At 39.9% G+C, this 19267-nt stretch overlaps 1 protein-coding gene across 1 annotated transcript in view; it reads left to right on the top strand.

Moving 5' to 3' along the window:
• Nucleotides 1–19267, top strand: part of sgip1b (SH3GL interacting endocytic adaptor 1b) — a 55341-nt gene that overhangs the window by 29448 nt on the left and 6626 nt on the right. The window contains exons 3-21 of the mRNA XM_063885410.1: nucleotides 5149–5212; nucleotides 5516–5561; nucleotides 5998–6054; nucleotides 6334–6391; nucleotides 7821–7996; nucleotides 8121–8132; nucleotides 9880–9891; nucleotides 10964–10988; nucleotides 11448–11511; nucleotides 11647–11717; nucleotides 11829–11903; nucleotides 12156–12224; nucleotides 12307–13074; nucleotides 14859–14980; nucleotides 15059–15209; nucleotides 17245–17356; nucleotides 17612–17767; nucleotides 18319–18451; nucleotides 18540–18742. Of these exons, the coding sequence (XP_063741480.1) occupies nucleotides 5149–5212; nucleotides 5516–5561; nucleotides 5998–6054; nucleotides 6334–6391; nucleotides 7821–7996; nucleotides 8121–8132; nucleotides 9880–9891; nucleotides 10964–10988; nucleotides 11448–11511; nucleotides 11647–11717; nucleotides 11829–11903; nucleotides 12156–12224; nucleotides 12307–13074; nucleotides 14859–14980; nucleotides 15059–15209; nucleotides 17245–17356; nucleotides 17612–17767; nucleotides 18319–18451; nucleotides 18540–18742 (2374 nt within the window). The remainder of the gene's footprint in view (nucleotides 1–5148; nucleotides 5213–5515; nucleotides 5562–5997; nucleotides 6055–6333; nucleotides 6392–7820; nucleotides 7997–8120; nucleotides 8133–9879; nucleotides 9892–10963; nucleotides 10989–11447; nucleotides 11512–11646; nucleotides 11718–11828; nucleotides 11904–12155; nucleotides 12225–12306; nucleotides 13075–14858; nucleotides 14981–15058; nucleotides 15210–17244; nucleotides 17357–17611; nucleotides 17768–18318; nucleotides 18452–18539; nucleotides 18743–19267) is intronic.

The raw sequence follows: 19267 nt of genomic DNA, 5'->3' as shown, positions 1-19267 counted from the left end.
CCTTTATTTCCCATGTATTTTTTGCGTCCTCCTCCTGTCCTCTCGTGTCCCTGCTGGGGCCATTAAAGCTCCTGAATCCCGGTGATGAGATCCGTCGTACCGTGAGGACCTTTGAGCCGAGCTGCACGCATGACCGGTGTGACAATGTCAGTGTGCGAGCGTGACGTTGTTTGTGACACATTAGGAGAGAAATGCAGGTGATAGCAGAGGTGTGGATTTGTAAAGAAAGAGCAGTGGAGCCCTACCTTGCTAATCTCCTGCTGTGTGTGTGTGTGTGTGTGTGTGTGTGTGTGTGTGTGTGTGTGTGTGTGTGTGTGTGTGTGTGTGTGTGTGTGTGTGTGCTCTCTTTAGTTACACACTTGGTTATAAAAATACACATTAAAAAAAACAGAAAGCTGCACTCATTCAAAGCTCTTCTGCTATCAGAGCTTAATATAATATTCCAATAGGACATGGTTGCTCATGTAGCATTAAATAAAGTTACAGCTGCTGTTGCAACGTAAACAGTAGTGGATGATTGAGGAGCTGAATCATATATCCAACCCTCCATGACAGATGCTGGGCCCTTACCATCCATTAATGCCAACGTGGTAATAGAAGTTGGCTATTATTAGCAAAAAGGCCTGCAGTCAGCCTGCCATGATATTGTACTCAGTTCTTGAGCTACACAACAGCACACGTGTCACATGCTCATCTTAGCCCTCGTTAGCTGGTTGCTAAGTCCACAGTGTACCATAGGCTGTCAGGTGTACTTAGTGGTGTTATCTGGACGCAGCCATGGAGTGTTTAGTAGGGTACATGACAACTGTTCTGTTTATGCAGCATATTATAGAAAAGCTAAATTATTTGAAACATACTCTGAAAAAAGCCTTATAATGTTAGACTACTTAGTGTAAAATGACCTTGTTTGGAACTGTTTACACTTCTGTGGTTTGACATTGATTCCAAGGTCCATACTGCTGTTTTTTATGTTCTGCCCCCAAATCCTAAACCAAACCACAAATCATAAATACTTTACACAAATGACTAAGGTTCCCCCGCTTCACGGTCGGTTTGTTCTTAACCGACTAAAAGAGAATTCTTGAATAGATCGTAATCGTAATGTAAATGCTGTTTTTATGCTGAGTGACTTATTTAGTAAAAAAACCTATTAGCACATCTTTGGCAAACAGTGATATAAGGTAAAGTGACAGAATCAAGGTTATTATTTTAGTTGAGGACGGCCCAAACTTTGCCCATTAAAACGACCAAAAAATCTGAAACCAAGACTTTAATTAAATGTATTATGTCAACAGATTTCACACAACTGTATTAGGTTAGTTGAAAGCAATAATATTAATATTAAATTAAGCTGATATTAAGTTTATTTAAACTTAGTATTATTGCTTTCAACCAACCTAATACACTTACGTGAAATTTGTCCGTTTTTTCAGTTTAGTTGCCAATCTTTTCAGGCAGCCTCTTGATGCAGTTAATACCAGGAAAATCAACTTGTCAAAAACTTACAGCCTCCTTGAGATAGGTGTACCATTCCAGGCAACACTATGAAAGACCAAATGCACCATCTGACCACACTGTTAAGCCAATTAATTGGACTGAAAACCTAGACATCATCGTTTGTAATTTGAATGATATATTAATTGGTATAAGATATCAGTAGGTAGTGGTGCCAGTTGTTGGTTTGTCAACTACCAAATAAGACACTTATTATACAATTTAACACTTTTGATGCAAAATATTTCTAAATGACTGCTAACTGAGGCATAGTGTTGTTAAGCGGGCATATTGCCATAGCAGAGGTAGGTGTGTAAAGAATTTTCACACCTATGCACTACTGACAACCAGTATCAATAACGTACATCTTCCCACGCTGGTTTTTTCAGGTATTTTTGATACTCCATTTTCAATGATTTAGGAGTCCGCTGCTAACAGTCAGAACATTGAACTTTAAGTATCATTTTTGACCTTTAGATTGCCTCAAGTCAAGTTTCACTTGCATCATTTCTTCTGGAACTTTCAGTCTAATCTGGTAGCCTTCCTCCTCCTCACTGTTTGCCCAGTTGTACTCCATCTATTGATAAAGGCCACCAGATGCAGCTGAATGCTCTTGAAGAAATCGAATGAGTTAACTGACTTCCTCTGGAGCATTCTGCCAATAAATACTGCAAGATAATGCTAAGAGAAATCTAGACCCTTGAAAATGACCCTTGAGTTGAGTAAAAATGTTCTCAAAGCAAGAAAGTTGGAGGTCATAAAAAGGATTTCAGTTTTGTAGCACAGTTATTTGCACTTTTGGGAAACCAACGTATTATTTGGAGACAGTGTGTAGCTGTACATTTTACTTTTCAAATGTTTTTGGATAAAATAATTGGCTGTCTTCATGATGTTGTCCTTGACACATTTGAGCATTTACCAAAAGTGTACTTGAGGTTTAGCATGTGAAGATGAATTTTATGCCAAAGTTAAAGTGATGGGAACATACAGTATGTAGGGAAGAGTATTAGGGCCAGGCATAGAGGGCTGAAATGAGTGGAGGAAGACATTGTTCTTTGACCGACTTTGCAGTATATGCAATATTGCTGGTAGTTTATTCTTTTCATTTCGACTTAATTTTGAAATGCAAAAATATTGAAAAATCTTCCTATTTTCTATGTGTTTTTTCATTATGGCTTAACATTCAGCCTTTATGTCAACTTTTCCACTTAATTCTTGACATTTTAACATTATTCTCAGAATTAAAGAACAATAAAGATCCTTCACCTCTCAAAATGTCGGCCTTAAAATTTGTGAAGTTTTTAGCAATTCTCTGAAAACATAGAGACATGCATTTGAAACTGTATTTTGTTAAAATTGTTAAAAATAACTTGTAATTATTACATTATTCTATTATGAAAAAGCAACAATCTCAAGTATGTGCCAAAAATAATAACACATAGTGGAGGTCCTAGCAAAATGTTAAACAGAAATATTGCCAACTAGAGTATTAGAACAAATAAGACCCAAACTTAACTACAGCTATTATCCTTAGTTACGCTGTTTAATGAGAGATGTAGGGCTCTCCTCAGGCACACTTTGTTAATGGCTTACAAAAGCAGCAGTTTGCTTTTTCTCCCTCAGTAAAGTTTAATAGTTCTTAGCAAGTTCATCACATATTAAGTTCAGTTTGAATCTCTTTTTTTTTTTACTCCTTATCACACAGGACGCATGCAGGTTAGAGTGGACAGAAGGCTCGCTGTTCAGAGCTGTCTCCACTGATAAAGGGTCGTGATGCAGGAGTAATCCGGGCTATTGAGCAGCCTGGCTAGCTACTAATACATCACAGGCCCTGACACGTCCTTCAGTTCACTGGAGAGCTTCCTCCCAAGTGAATGGTACTAAGCACCAGTTTTCCCTTTTATAGAATGTATTCTTCAGGGTTTTAATTTGAGTGTATGCTGACTCAATATTTATTTGATTTCAAATTCTGTTTGATTTAGTTTCCAGTACAGGACTTCATATTGGAAAAATGAATGAGCAATCATGTATTCTTGTTTTCAAAAACAACCCACAGACGGTCTCTGAAAAGCACAAAATGTTCACCACCCAACTGTCCGTCACACGTGTCCCGTTGCTCTTGTATGGATGTGAGATTCAACTTTGCTCTCTTGTCTTCCTAAACACTGTTATGCAAACCTGTCACTTGTTTTTCTTAGGAAAAGAAAACATGTTCCACACCACAGCTGATGCATAAAAAACAGAGAATACTACTCATTGATTTTATTGATTTATTGTCGGATCTTTCTTCTCCTATTAAGGTCTCAAAAGAGTACAGGTTTAATACTATCATATTGATTTTTACATTCTGAACCTCAGAGAATAAGGAGTATTCTCACTTTGAACAACTCAGCTTGTTATCCTTCTTTGCCTCTGTTGTTTGTGCATGCACAAAGCAGGACGAACAAACGAACAAACACTGAGTAGCCATTCAGCTCTTAATCAGTTTTTATTCATCAATGTCAAATGCTAACCATCTGCTAATTTTAGCTACACTAGTGGAAATGGGAGACCAGGCTGAAAGACTGAAATATATCAATAATTATTGGAACGATTTCCATAAAATAGTGTTTACAGACATTTGTGATGTCCAGAGAATAAATCATTCATCCGTTGAACTATTCGTCTAATGCCACAATGTGGTCAAAGTTGTTATCTTCCTTCAGCTAAGCTTTGTTTAGGCCGAATTAAATGTGTTAACTTGATAACACGCTGAATAAAAAGAAAAAGTTTTAGTTTCCATATTTTTAGAAATCCAATCGAAAGTTGCTTTTAGCATTTTAAACCTTTTTGATTTGTATCTAATTACAACAATGACTTAGTTAGCAAGGAAAAACAACATCAATGAATATGTACAATCCTGGCAGTGCGAACTACAAATGTCATTGTGAGTTAGTTCCGTCCATATACAAAAGAAAAACGTTCTACACTCTCTTTGAAGTTTAAAAATGGTTGAAGACATGAGCCCTAAAATCCAGGGTTGTAGTGCATATGCGACATACTGTTAGTCATTGACATCACAAACCAGCATCAAATACACAGATGAAGTATTACACTACAATTCCACATATATTACCTTATTCTGCAGAGATCTTCATGCTCTTCACAAGTTGAATGATTACTTGTCTGTTGTCGCAGTCGTACTGACTCGAACGCTGCACAGTGCCAACCGTCTGTGCTGCAGGGGTCTTGGCACCCAGTTTGGCTGACAATAGCTGCCATAGTAGATCTTTCCCCGAGTCTGCCTTTAATCTCGCTAATGAAGTGGACACATTGATCAATGTTTGTCTGTATTTGTACTTACTTTTAATTCAGTCAGGGAGGGCACACTTTAGGGGATTACGTTTGCACTGCTTCAGTTTAACGTGAAGGCTTTCTCCAGATGGCATGATGCTTGTGTCCCAAATCGATTTGTCAATTTATATCATCTGATTGTGGTTACTGTATTTCCTGCGTATCCAACAGGACAGAATCATCCTCAAGTTACTCTACATCAGCCTGTTTGGTGTTATTTGCTTTTAAGTGCATTGAAATGACAAGACTATTAGCTTTATATTAGGCTGTAAAGCATTAAATTAATCCTCCATGATGTTGTTCTCCGTCTCCCTGCACTAGGACTCAAAAACAGAACCAGAAAAGCCCTCGGCTTGAGAAAGAAGGACAAGGATACGGATGGAACGTGAGTTTGCTCGGACACGATTAACAAGTCAAGTTTACAACCATCCAACTCTGAAAACAGAATGTGAATGAAAAGGGCTGGGTATCAAACCTCAATTATTTAACTGAAATGTGTATATCGTTGAGGTTGTAACATTATAATACTGAATATTTAGTTGGATTTGTGCTTTTATTTTAAGTTTTAATTATTCTGAAGAACAATAGTTTTGTATATCATTCGAAATGTTGCCAACATTCAATCATTGCCAAACCTAAAATATAGTTCTCTTAAGATTGCCTTTTTTTGTTCCTTTTGTCATAACAGGAGTTCCCCTGACAAAGAAGGAAGTGGAAGCGGAAAGAAAGGAAGTGTATGTACATTTTACATAGTTTTGTAGTTTGTAATGTTCTTGTCTTTGTTAGTCTCTCTTCTTCTCAGAATTTGTGCATTTTAACGAAAACAAAAGTGATAGTGTGATTCATAACCTGGACATTGTTACATACTTTAGCCATCAATTCAGTGTTTCACAATGCAACTGGTTCTGCCTTTGGAGGATAACTTCGATTTATTACAACTTGCTTTACGTAGTTTTTGGCCACATAACGACAACAAAGTCTGCAAAAGTACAAATCTCGAAAAGTCAGATAATCAGACAGGTCATAAAAAGGCAACATCTAATGTTAACCACACTATTTGAAAGTAAGCACCATCGATTATTCACACTGACATGTGTTTACTAACTCCACTTGTTGTAGGCTTTATGATGTTCTCTTTTCAATATTTTCATTTTTCCATTATGTCATTAGAAAAAAGCCAATGGAGCACCAAATGGTTTCTATGGGGAGATTGACTGGGACAGATATGTAAGTGTACGCAGCCATGTTTCTCTAGCTACCCCTTTTTTCAATATTTCTTACCAAGCACACTTGCAATCAGTGTCACATATCGCTAGGTTTAATATTACTGAGTAAACGCTGCAAATAGAGTGCTAGCTGCATAATCTTTGAGTCAGCAGGAGCTTTCAGCCCGACTTTTGTGAAATCTGATCCATATTTATATGCAGAGCTGTTCACAGGGAAGAGTTTAGCGACGCCTCAGTGACTGTACTTTGTCCGACAGACTTTGTCCTCTCTCTTTGCCAGGCCTCTCCTGACGTGGACGAAGAGGGCTTCAGCCTCCGCCCCGGGGATGAGGGTGATGATATCCTTTAAGAGAAAAAAGAAGCAGTCTTGGGACTGTTCTCCTGCAAAACTATTGACCTGTGTGGCTGAGTGACTTTTTGGATGAGTACTTCTCTGCATTAAATAGGCCAAATCAATAGTCCTTCCCTCTCCTGCTACATCACATGTGTATGTCCTTGCAGTTGCACAAAAAAAAGAAGGGCAGCCAGACTACAGTTTTGGTTCTCTGCCACAACTCCAGTGGGGCCTATTTGACCCATGAGTTTCTTTTTTTTTGTCATTAATAGGGAGTAATGTTATACCATCTCTATGGTAAAGGCTTGTGACATTTTCTGGGCTGTGCTGAACATTGTGTAGGGGAAGGACAGAAACTGTAAAAGGCAAATTGAGTTCAATATGAGTTCAATTTTCTGGTCATGGTGTGCGACCACACAAAGTGTTTTTAGAAAAAAAGTTGGCATTAATACATTCAGGAGGTAAAGGCGTTGTCCACTAATCAAACCAATCCCAAAAAAATGAAGTGAAAGTGTGTTATAAAAGTCTTTATCCACTTTGTGAAAACTTAAGTTGACATTAGCTGGCAGTATTGTTTTCTGCTTTTTCTCAGAAATAGTTTTTACTCTGGAAATGTGACCTTTTAAAAAAGCCCAATATTCCTTTGGGGTTTTCCCTTTCCTGAAGTGTGTTATAAAGGAATTGTGCATGTAAATGGTCAGCAAAGGCAAAAATCACAAAGCTCTTACTCTCCCACACTTCCGTAACATACTGTAGTGACATCACTTTGTAACACTCGCATTTCTATTGGCTAGTGCTCCAACAAATTGTGCGTTATAGGCTAAGGGGCGGGTCATCTCTAAGTGGTCGGACCGCTAACCAATCAGAGCAGACTGCGCTCTGGTTTCAGACAGAGGGTGATAAGATGTGCTGCAGCACAGGCAGTATGAGAGCAAAGCTTTCTGAAAATTAAAGCATGTCACAGTAGAGGCACAAAATACAAAACTAAACCTGAAAATGAGCAGAATATGTCCCCTTTAATCAGGTTAATCTGCAGAACTCCTGCCATTGTTGAGATTTGGTTGCTTGGACAGAAACTTTGCAGATTCATGTAAGGTCAGGCCAGATTTCTGTATTCCGATGTTGGCTCTAAATCCGACAGACAATCATCATTCAGACTGACCACATGTTCACTGGTATTTCAATATTTTTACTGTTGCAGGTGTCCTTGGCATTATGTCTGAAATGGATCCTGCTCTCTATAAAATGGATTTATAGAGAGCAGGATCATTTAGAGAGTCGTTAACAACAGGTGTTATACAGTTAACTGTGATACAGCAGACTGAGACACAGAGCATCTCACTCTCCTTTTAAAAGAATGTGCTATCTTTAAATTATGTACAAGAGTCACTAAGCTTCCATTTAATGCTACTTTGTCCTTGACACGTGTTCACCAGCTTCCAAAGGAAAGCACTTTTTCTCCTCCAGCGACTCGGAAGATGATGAGGAGAGCAAGAAGAAGTTCAAAATCAGGATCAAGCCGCTGGTGGCGGACAGTGCCAAGTGTGCCCCCTCGTCGATGGACGAGCTGAAAGCCTCAGTGGGGGGCCTGGCCCTCTCTCCGTCTCTGGTGAGCGCTGCTGATCAGCAATTTTGTTCTGCTACACAGCACTGAAGGTTAATGTTGTGTAACAGCTGTTGAAGTCTGCCTTGTGTTTGTCTGCTCTGTTCACTTTTCTGCTGTCGTCTTGTAGAAGAGAAGTCCGGTAAGTCTGTTTTAAATTATGTTTCACCAGTAACAGGGGTCGTATGGCATGATTTCACTTGGAAATGCTTGAGAACGTGATTCCCTTATAAACACTTTTTTTGGCCTAACACTTTTTTCTGCATGCAGTTTCTGTATCACCATTTCTAATCCGTAAACGTTTTTTTGTTGACTTTTGTTTCTGTTTAGCTACAGCTTTACTTGAACCTAAATGGCAAAGCATAACATAATGCAGAGTAAACATAACACCAGTGGAAGTACATTTAGTCAAGTACTGTACATAAGTACTGTTTTTACAAACTTGTACTTCAGTTTTTCCAATGTGTGCTACATTATACTTCTACCCCATTACATTTTGAAAGCAAACATTTCATTTGAACTCTACATTAGTTACTTTGCATAAATAAAAACACATGATATACTTTTATGATATGATGCAATACTTATCTACCCAGTATTTTAAAAAGTAATTTGAAGTAATTTGGTTAAAAAGGGACAAACAATAACATTAAAATCATTTGACATGTATTTGTGATACAAACAGAATTTTAATATTTTGAGATACTATAATACGGTGGACGACAACAGCGCATTATGAGAAAAGCAGTGAAGCTTTAGAAACGATGCAATAATAAAAACACAAAAGTGCCAAAACACATGCAAATGAAAGATCAACTTGACAAATCATGCACAGCATTTAGAAAACATTCACCTACTTGACGAAAAATGTGCAATGTTGACTTCAAGCTCAAAGGAAACAGAAAAAGCGACTCTAAAACGGAATGCACAGAGCTGGTAGTGGAGCAAAAAGATTTTTTTAAAGTTGCCAACTGTCACTGGAAACGTACCAAAATGTACATTTTATTGGCATATTCTAACAATGTGATCCCATGATCCTTGCAGATCTGTTGTAAGCTAGCTAGCAAACGTAGCCAACCTAGAAATGTCAAATATACTGACAAAACACTTATAGTTCGAAAAAATACTAACTCTGCGAGAGTGACTGTTGGCCAACTTTATCATCTCTGAACGTCAACAAGCGCACCGGTCCCAGCTGTGTGCATCATTTTTTAATGTCCCGGTTTCCGTTGTGTTTTGAGCTTGCAGTGTTTTTTGATTTGCAGCATTTTGCAAAGTTTCGTTAATGCAGCGCTTTTTGTAAATGTTTGTCCTAATAGAAGTGTTTTGGGCCGTTTTGCACGTTTGCACCTGTCGGCCGCTGTACTATGATATCGTCAATAGAGCCATTCTGTGTATTGAGTACTTTTACTTTTGATAGTAATCTTACCTGGTAGTATTTCTACTTTTACTTAAATAAAAGCAAACAGAGGATACACTGCTTAAGTAAAGGATTTGAGTTCTTCTTTCACTAATGTATAACAGACACACACACACACACACACACACACACACACACACACAGACACACACACACACACACACACACACACACACACACACACACACACACACACACACACACACACACACACACTCGTTGATTTGGTCTCAGGGGAGCTGACATGCTACATTAACCATCAGCACGTTGCTCCTATAATAAGTGATGCTGATATTTTCCTCCTAATCTCAAATGGTGTTATGGCTCATGATGCATTATGAAGGCTTCGCGGTGCAAGTAAAGCGGTGCGATGTGTGTGTGTGTGCAGTTTTAGTTGGTGTCCATTTGACTGATTTGTCACTCACTCTCTGACCCAGGTCTGTTCTCTCTTCCTTTTTGCTGGTCTCAGAGACGCAGCCCGGTGAGTTTCTCTACATCCTCTGCTGGCTGTTTCTGAGCCGACAGCCTGAAACACAGCTCTCTAATCTCTGCTGCCTGATCTTTTCATAATTTGAATTGAAGAAAGTAAAAGGATGCAACGTTGCATAAGAATACTCCATCTTAGTCGATCATTCAGTTGTAAAGGCTGACTTTGATATATTTTTAACCTGGAACCAGTTTTCACATGTTTTTTGTCAAAGTGCCCTTATGATTAGTGTGATTAGTAGATTGATTGTTAAAAAGGCACTTAATATCTTTGAAACATCTTGGTCTTGGATAGCTTGGACATCTTTCACTATTTTCTAATATTTTATTTAATTGATATTCAATCGATTTATCTAGATTAGTCGGTAGATTAATCAATAATGAACATAATAGTTAGTGGCCATACTGATTCATATGACAAATTTTGAAATTGTTCATTATTGAACGCAGCCGGCTACAGTGTCATCACTGGGGACAAAAGGGTCGTCATCCATATTTGGCCAATAAAACCCACAAAATGTGTTTAAAGGAGCCTACAGACATAAACCTCTTTTTGTTTTAACCTTTCGCTTGATCCTTAGTGGGTTTGTTATTGTGTCTAACAAAGCCTTGGTCAAGGAAAAGTCTTTGTTCTGACATGTCCCATAATCAACTTAATGTTTAGCCACAATATGAACATCTTATAGATAACCCTAAGCTACACTTTCTGTACTCCCAACACAACACAATATGACAACACTGGCTTTTCAATAACAAGTCATTATGACATAATAACTTAGACTCTTAGATTCAAGAATTGGGACAAATAGTCCAGGTTGAACGGTGTATAGATTTCTATTTGTTAACAGTTACAACGTTTCTTCATATAACCTAGTTGATCTGCCTTATTTAAAGATATATATGTGTCCTTCAGAAGTTTATGAATGTCCTCCTAATCTTACTTCTTTGTCACTTGTTTTAAGAAAAACATGTTATAATTGAATGGAAGAATTAAATGTGATGTGCTTGGGTTGTACTAGATTGTCTGTTTCTTATTTTACTTTTTCTTTGGGTTCCATTTTTCCCAGGGGCAGATAAAAAGGAACTTGTCCTGTAAGTACCCCTATTGCTAACACATTTTGTTTACAAAAAAGTGTATGAATGGGACGGGAGTGGGGAATGGTAATGTGTCATGTTTACCATTTTAGTTTAGCGTGTTAGCATGCTAACGTTTGCTCAAAATAATTGTTTTAAACTTTTTTTTATCTTTATGGAAAACAACACATTTACCAGAAACGTCAAAAAAGTTTTCAAAATCTCCATATAGGTGCTGAAAAAGTGAGCAGAGTTATTGCTTTTCTTTTGACAATAAACTATAAGTTAGTCCAAAGCTAACATTTGCTAATTAGCGCTTAACACAAAGTAAGCTAATGGGGGTAATGAAAAGGCCAATTTTGCACAAATTGAATTGTTTTTTATTATAATATCTCTTGCCAGAAATGCCATTTTTTATAAAAATGTATGTGATAAAATTAAATGTGCAACTACTGAGTTTTTGTTGTGTTCCTGTAGGTGAAGAGATTGCCAGACCCAGACGCTCCACCCCCACACCAAGTCCTGCCCCAGAGACGCCGAGGTCTGTCATTATTTTAGCAATTTTGCCAACTGACTGGACTTGTACTCTTATTATTCTGTGTGTATGTTTTTGGTAAGCCATTGATGTATAAAAATGTAAAGAGTATAAAAGATTTTTGTGTTTTTCTTATTATAGTGATAGGCTGTCACAGAACGTTCCTGCCTTCTTTGGCCCGCCTTCAGAGACCAGATACGCCAGATACGATGGTGCGTCCCTTATCCATATTCAGCCACATCAATTTATACTAAGGAATTCATGTAGGAGGTGCCAGTTAAATATGTGACATTTATTGTCTGTTTACTGTTATCCAATCACAGTGGTCCCTGCAGATGTGTGGGGAGAATCGAGACTGCACTCAGAATCCCCTCTGAGTAGAAGCTTCCCAACAGGAGGTGAGGCAGCGTTAAATAAACCTCTGCTACCCTTCCTATAACTCTTATGTTTATATTGCACTTTGAACATACTTGTTATTTGTTATAATAATGTTATTGAGCTGTATAATCACAGTAATAAGCACTGATGGATATTCACAATGCTTTATTATCACAGAACATTGGAAATGACTTTATAATGAATATGTGTTATTATACTTCATAACTGCTGCTCAATCACTGAATTGGTCTGAATATTTCATCCCTGCTCAGCTCCTCCTCCGCTTCCTCCAAAAAACATTCCATCCAGAAGTCATTACGGCTATTCTTCGGACTCTGCTGGTAAATGTAAAGCTTATAATATAATACATCAGGTAAATCCTTTAACATATTTGATCTAAAGTCTACCTTTAACCCTTTGCAGCTGATCTACCCAATGGCAGGGCAGGTCGCAGTTCCGCCCCTATCTACCTGAATGTCCTGTCCCCCGCCTCCTACCGCAGCCCCCCGGCCCCTGACCTGGACGACGTGTTCGGCCCTACGGATGCCACCCGCCTCAGCGAGGAAGCAATGTCTCCCAGATGGGTTACATTCACCAGCGACAGACCCCCGCCTCCAGATGAGCCCGCTCCCCCTCCACCTCCGGACTCCCCCCCTCCGGACACGCCCTCGTCCACCCCCTCCACCCCTTGCCTTTCTCCGGGACCACCGCCAAACGAGCCCCCTCCTTCGCCTCCCCTCCTCTCTCCCGGGTCTCCTCCACCTTTCACGCCACCTGAATCCCCCCCCTCCATCATGCTCAGACCCCCACCTCCAGATGAACCGGCCCCTCCCCTGCCTCCCGACTTCTCCCCCTCCATTTCACCTACAATGTGCTTCGACGACGATGCTATTGACGAGGAGGTGCTGCAGTTTGCAGAGTCGATTTACTGTTCGTCCCCGGCCCCCACCAGCCCTGTGCCCCCTCTGCCAGCGGAGCGGAGGTCTCCTCGGACAGGAGTCATATCCCCCCTGGTCCTGGGGGGCTTTGGGGGAAAGAGGACTCCAGAGGGAGCGTACCTGAGAGATGATATCTCAGACTTTGTAGGTTCTCCCAGAGAGCTAACGCCGAGCTTCAGGGGCACGCCCCCCCCTCTTCCTCCCACCACCTACAGGTCTATCATGTCTTCCCCGGGACCCTCCTCAGGCAGCAGTGAGTACTCTTGCCACATCTTCACAGTGGGTCATGCTACCTGCAAACAAAGGGTGATTGTGTATTCAACCCATAAATGAGAAAGCACATATACAAACGTTCGAACATTTCAAAATACCTTATTTAACTTACACTCTGTATCTCGTGCTATACATTGCACATTTTATACATTATTAAACATTTATTACACCTATATCACAGTCATAATACACCCACATTGCACTGTTATTACACAATATCACACCTATGTTGCACATGGACAAAGCCTGTCAAATGAATGTATTCCCCAGGATACAGGAACCATTTAAGGTTTACACTTTGGCGGAGGCTTGAGCTTGGATTCTGAGCAAAAAGTGAGAATGCAGCCAACAGTTCTACATTTATATCTTGGCCAAAATAGTTTATCATTGTGAGACCTGAAAATGTTTTTATTGGGCATTTTGTCAAATTGTTGGCAAATGAATTACACTTCAAATCAATTGTAGGGAGGTGGAGAGTGAGTGTCTGTAACCATGTATGTACAAAAGTATACTAAAATAACAAAAACACGAATGGACAGCGGGATATCACAACAACACTATGTGTATGTTTAAAGTCTGTGGTAAAGTTCCGCCAAACTTGCCAAAGTCAACTTTGGCGTTTTATTGCTCCAAGACAATTCCTGCTGACAATAAGTAAACAGAATCCATTGACTATTACAAATAATGATGTCCCACGTGAACGTTACTCCTGATGCTGCCTAATGGGTTTTTGGCGTTAGAAATTTGTGGTAGTTTAGGATGTTATCTAAACCGGCTGGAGGACACTCATCATAAACTAAGGAAACAATCATTATTCATGTTTACCATTTGTTTTTCTTTAATTATGAACATCATTTATATACGCCTCCATGTCGAAGAAAGCCAAGGTCGGACGCATAAAGCTTTCGGATTGCTGTCGACTTGGACTCAAGGATTAATTAATTTGGATATTTTGGTCAAAGGCCAAGGTCACTTTGTTTGAGAATTCATATGCCATTTATAGAAAATAGGATAAAAAAGTGATGACATTTTTTACACACACTGACGCAAACTACTGCAAGGAAATACTTTTAGTTTGATATTGTGACTAATTTTAAACTTTCTCACACTAAAATATAGCCTAAAACCTTAAATTGAGTAATGTAACACAATGATGTTCATTCAGTCAGCAGAAATAATGATAAGAATCTTACAAAAGTTGTTCAAAAACACACTTTAGCAAAACAATCTGACATATTTATTGTTCTCACTGGTTACTGTTCAAGCAAACAGCATAGTGTCATGTTTTATTTCTAAGTTAAAGGTATCTTACCGACATCTAGTGGTATGAAGTTAGTATAACAGCCTCTGTTTTTTAACCTTGAGCAATGTAATTCTGTAAAACTACATACTTCTATAATTTACCTGCAGTAACTTTTAATATAGTTACAGAGTAATAGTACATAGTAATAAGTGATTTTGTTGGCATCCCAGAACAACTGCCCGCCTTTTTTGTTGCTGAGAAAAGTATTTTGTGTTAAATGCATCAATTGAAGAAATGAAATATGGATAAATCACAGACATCACTTCCAAACCATATTGGTCAGAAGTTACCACACCAAGATCAAAGGGCGGGGCCCTTTACTGTCCAAAGCACGTTCCTGCGAGGTCATACAGTCAGTCTCTGTGAGAGTGACATGAGATGTAGGAGCTGAGGTTCTATGATAACCTCTCTCGCTGTGATCTGAAGGCAGTGCTAACCACAGACACTGGTATGTGCCGCAGGCCCCTCGTCCCCAGCTCGTCCCACAACGCCTCAGTCTCGAGGAAGCCCGGTCCCTCCGCCTCCACCTCCTCGACCATCCTCGCGACCAAAGCTACCCCCGGGGAAACCAATCACAGACCTGGTACGTTTGAAATGTCCCTTAATGTTTCTGTTAATACTGGTAAAAAACGGATTACTAATTCAATTGTTCTGTGTCAAGACTCGACCCTTCAGTCCGCCGGTGTCACGCAGCCCCCCGCCTTTTGCCCCCCTGGCCCGGGCAGAGAGCTCTTCCTCCCTTTCCTCCGTCAACTTACATAGCGCAGCGTCCACTCCGACCTTAGGGAGGGACCTTAACATGTCCGGCGCAGGTACAACACTAACAAGTCATCGTGTTCTTCATGTTTTTCATCTGTCCATGTTGTCTGTCGCTCATCATGCCTCACAGTCTTGTCCCTCTCCATGACTCTCTCCTCCTCATGTCTCACTCAGAGGCCTCACAGCCTCTGGTATGGTTTGACCATGGCAGGTTTTATTTGGCTTTTGAAGGTGAGTCGAGCCACAATGAAGTCCCAACAGTGCATGGGTTGCCCTTCGCGTACCTGCAGTCCCGACCATGTTCACCTTCACTGCTAAGATACTGCTACCCATCCCACCCCATGTCCTGCTCAATCATTAAATTCGGCTTTCTAGATGGATTGTTGAGTTTTGAGGGTGTTTAGTTAATAGGGGTACCTGCAGGGTCTTATAGGTATTAGGTATACATATATTTCAAAATATGCTAACATTATAAATAACTGCTACAATCTTATAGTAGATTAAAGCCTTGAAAGTATTTTTTACAAAGGTCTTAAATTGTTTAATGGTCCTTATTAAAATACTTAAATATGCTAACATCATAAATAACTGCTGCCAAGTTATAATGTGCTTGAGCTCTGACTCACAAATCAGTCAGAATGAAAACTAAACTTCTCGCTGCATATTGCTGCTAACAAGCTAACGTTAGCTTAACGCCTTAGTGTATAAAATCTATAGCAATGTAATGTAATGTGTGTGTGTGTGTGTGTGTGTGTGTGTGTGTGTGTGTGTGTGTGTGTGTGTGTGTGTGTGTGTGTGTGTGTGTGTGTGTGTGTGTGTGTGTGTGTCAGTGATGGGCAAGTTACTTCCAAAATGTAATACAGTACATATTACTTATTACTGTCTTTTTAAAGTAATAAGTTACATTACTTTCTCTGAACTGTAATATCGGTACACTACTTTTGGGTTACTTTGAGTTACTTTCACCAAAATAACTGCAAAAGTAGGCCTTTAAATGCTAAAATGTATTTATTGCAGCTCATTAATTAAAGCTATCTATCTATCTGGCAGTACATGCTGAAAATGAGGATAGCTAGAAATTAAACTCATGCTGCGTTTAAGTGGGCTGAATAATATGTGATACCGGTACCATGACGTCTCTGTGTGTTATTAATAACATGTTAGTGGAGCCTCTGCACGGCCCTGTAACCTGCTGTGTATGAACGAGTCTCTATTCAACGTTAGCTCACCTTGTCATTGGTGTGTTAACGGGGATTTTGCTGACAAGCTTTCTAAAAGCCGGCAATTCCACAGACAACAGAGGCTGCATATCTTCAACACTCTGCCACGAGTCTCTGAACTTCTCGGGCTTCAAGCAGCAGACCCAGAGAAAGTTACCTTCAGTTGCTTCGGCCTTACAAAAAGTAATACATTACTGTAACTCTGTTACTTTTGTAACGCGTTACACCCAACACTAGTGTGTGTGTGTGTGTGTGTGTGTGTGTGTGTGTGTGTGTGTGTGTGTGTGTGTGTGTGTGTGTGTGTGTGAGTTTAGGATTATTGTAAATATTAATATAATATTTTTATATGTAAATATTCTTCTCTCTTTTTGCACTATTTTATTTATCTTATTTGCACCATGTATGTTGAGTTGTTGGAGGAGCATGGGATATAAGATTTTCATTGCCAACATATACGTTGTATATGCTGTGCATATGACCAATAACACCTTGAAACCTTGAAACCTTGAAAAGGATGTGAATCAGACAGCTGTTATGAACATGTTTTAAAGATCTTGCACCACTACTAAAAGCTAACGTTAGCTTGTAGCTTCAGAATAGGCAATTGTCGTTTTAACATGGAACCTGGAATCAGATTTTTACCAAGGGAGCAGAACCCCAAGACTGTAGGCTTTTGTGTGTAGTAAAAGTAACTCACATTATTAAAGTTTAAATAAATCTTTGAGAACCCTGGGGGTACCCTGTTTTTACTCCTTCCCTATCATTTGCGTATAACCCATAGCTGAACATTTGAGCATATGAGGAAAAAGCCGAGAGAACAGACAAAGTCCAAGTGTATTAAAGGTATATTTTTTGTGTGTTTCATCAGGATGCTCCAGAGGACCCAGTCCGCTCACCATGGGGCCCCAGGACACTCTACCAGTGGCAGCTGCCTTCACAGAAACGATCAATGCGTATTTCAAAGGCGCAGACCCCAGCAAGTAGGCCGCCTTTCTCTGTTTTAAACACTGTGTCATACTCTTCTAATGACCAGTATGCATTGATAAATCAGAAATGATGGAACGCATGAGACAGTTTTTCATTTAGTCAAGAGTAGTTTTTAGAGTAATAATACAATTTTGGCATCTACACACCAACTTCGCTGTTCAAATTTGACACTAAAGGGCTGCAGGGAGTGTGTGCTTTTTTGTTCAGCATGATCTCTGAGATGTGCCTCTTCACTCCCTCTGTCCCAGATGTGTTGTGAAGATCACAGGGGAGATGGTGCTCTCCTTCCCCGCGGGCATCACCAGGCATTTTGCCAGCCACCCGATTCAACCTATCCTCACATTCTGCATCAGCAACTACAGCCGACTGGAGCAGGTTCTCCCCAACCCTCAGCTGCTGTGCTGGTAAGAATAGCATTACAGGCACACAATAGTCTCACTTGTCTTTGTATTTGTAATACATACAGGGCAAGGACTAGTACATCTTCTCTATTGACAGATTGACTGTCACGTTTATTTATTTTTTAAGTCAGTTCTTGGAAACTTTTATTTTAAATTCAGTTCTTATATGCTCTCAACCTACTACCTTGTATGTGCACGTATCACATATATTTTTTTCAGAATCAGGCTGGCATTAGCCATTAGCCTTTTTTGACCTCAAAACATGCAGTGTCAAATCACAGATCACCAGATATAAAAACACATAAACCATACACAACACACACTCCCTTAGGAGAGTCAGTGAGTGGGGGAGAGATCCACGAGAGAAGGGAAACAGTAAAGAGAAGCTTATGCCAACGGTCATTTGATGTCATCCCACAGGAAAAAGACGCAATACATTTAGTATATTCAATATATCACTCTACCTACATAGGTGATATGAGTAAGTGTCTTATTATAATGCTCACATGGTAAATGGAGTAGATGAATCAATCAAAATCCCTCTCGTCCCTCAGTGATTCCACAACAGAAAGTGTAGACACCAAGGAATTCTGGGTGAATATGCCAAACCTGATGAGCCATCTGAAGAGAGTGGCTGAGCAGAAGCCTCAGGCGACATACTACAACGTGGACATGATCAAATATCAGGTATCAAATATCGCCTCGTCTATACAGCTAGTTAATCTACAGTGTCCATCCACAGGACCTCACCTCATTGTGTTTCCATGGTTCTCAGGTGTCTGCAGAGGGGATCCAGTCCTCTCCTCTGAACCTGGCGGTGAGCTGGCGAGGAGACGCCAACAGCACAGACCTGAGAATAGACTACAAATACAACACGGAGGCCATGGCCGCCCCCGTGCCACTACACAACCTCCAGTTCCTGGTTCCTGTGGATGGCGGCATGGCCAAACTCCAGGCCATGATCCCCCCTGCCACCTGGTAAGGAGTCCTTTCATTTAAGGACCCTCTGTAAGGGCTGATGGGGAGGTCGTTGTGGGAAGCACAGCTACAAATGTTAAATGATGAATCAGGTGCACTGTAGTGGCAAAGATCAGCAGAGTGGTGCAGGAATGAGTCCTGAAACCTGGAAAGATCTTGAGAGATCTTAACTTTTGTTCTTAAAAATAAAATATGTCAGTAGATACACCACTGGTAAATGTAAAAAAAACAGCAGTTGCTAACAAAAGGCTAAATAAGACTGCTAAACATCATCACGCTGAACATTAGCCGCCTTGCCACGTGAAGTCATGTGCCAGTGATGTAGTCTATATCCTAGCGTTAGCTTTTCACTTTTGACAAATGCAGTTACGCTTTAAAAAACATAAAAGTGGTGTTAATGTGTAGATTATCCTGCTGAAAAAAAATGTGTAAGTATCATAAATGTTTGTTTGCCACAGAGCTTTTTTTTTGTGCAATATTCCAAAATCGAAATATATGGAAAAATCCCATGATTCTGGTCAGGGG

Source organism: Eleginops maclovinus, chromosome 6, assembly GCF_036324505.1.
Source record: "Eleginops maclovinus isolate JMC-PN-2008 ecotype Puerto Natales chromosome 6, JC_Emac_rtc_rv5, whole genome shotgun sequence".
Lineage (NCBI taxonomy): Eukaryota > Metazoa > Chordata > Actinopteri > Perciformes > Eleginopidae > Eleginops > Eleginops maclovinus.
The sequence above is the reverse complement of the archived record's forward strand: the minus strand, read 5'-3'. Positions and strand labels throughout refer to the sequence as shown.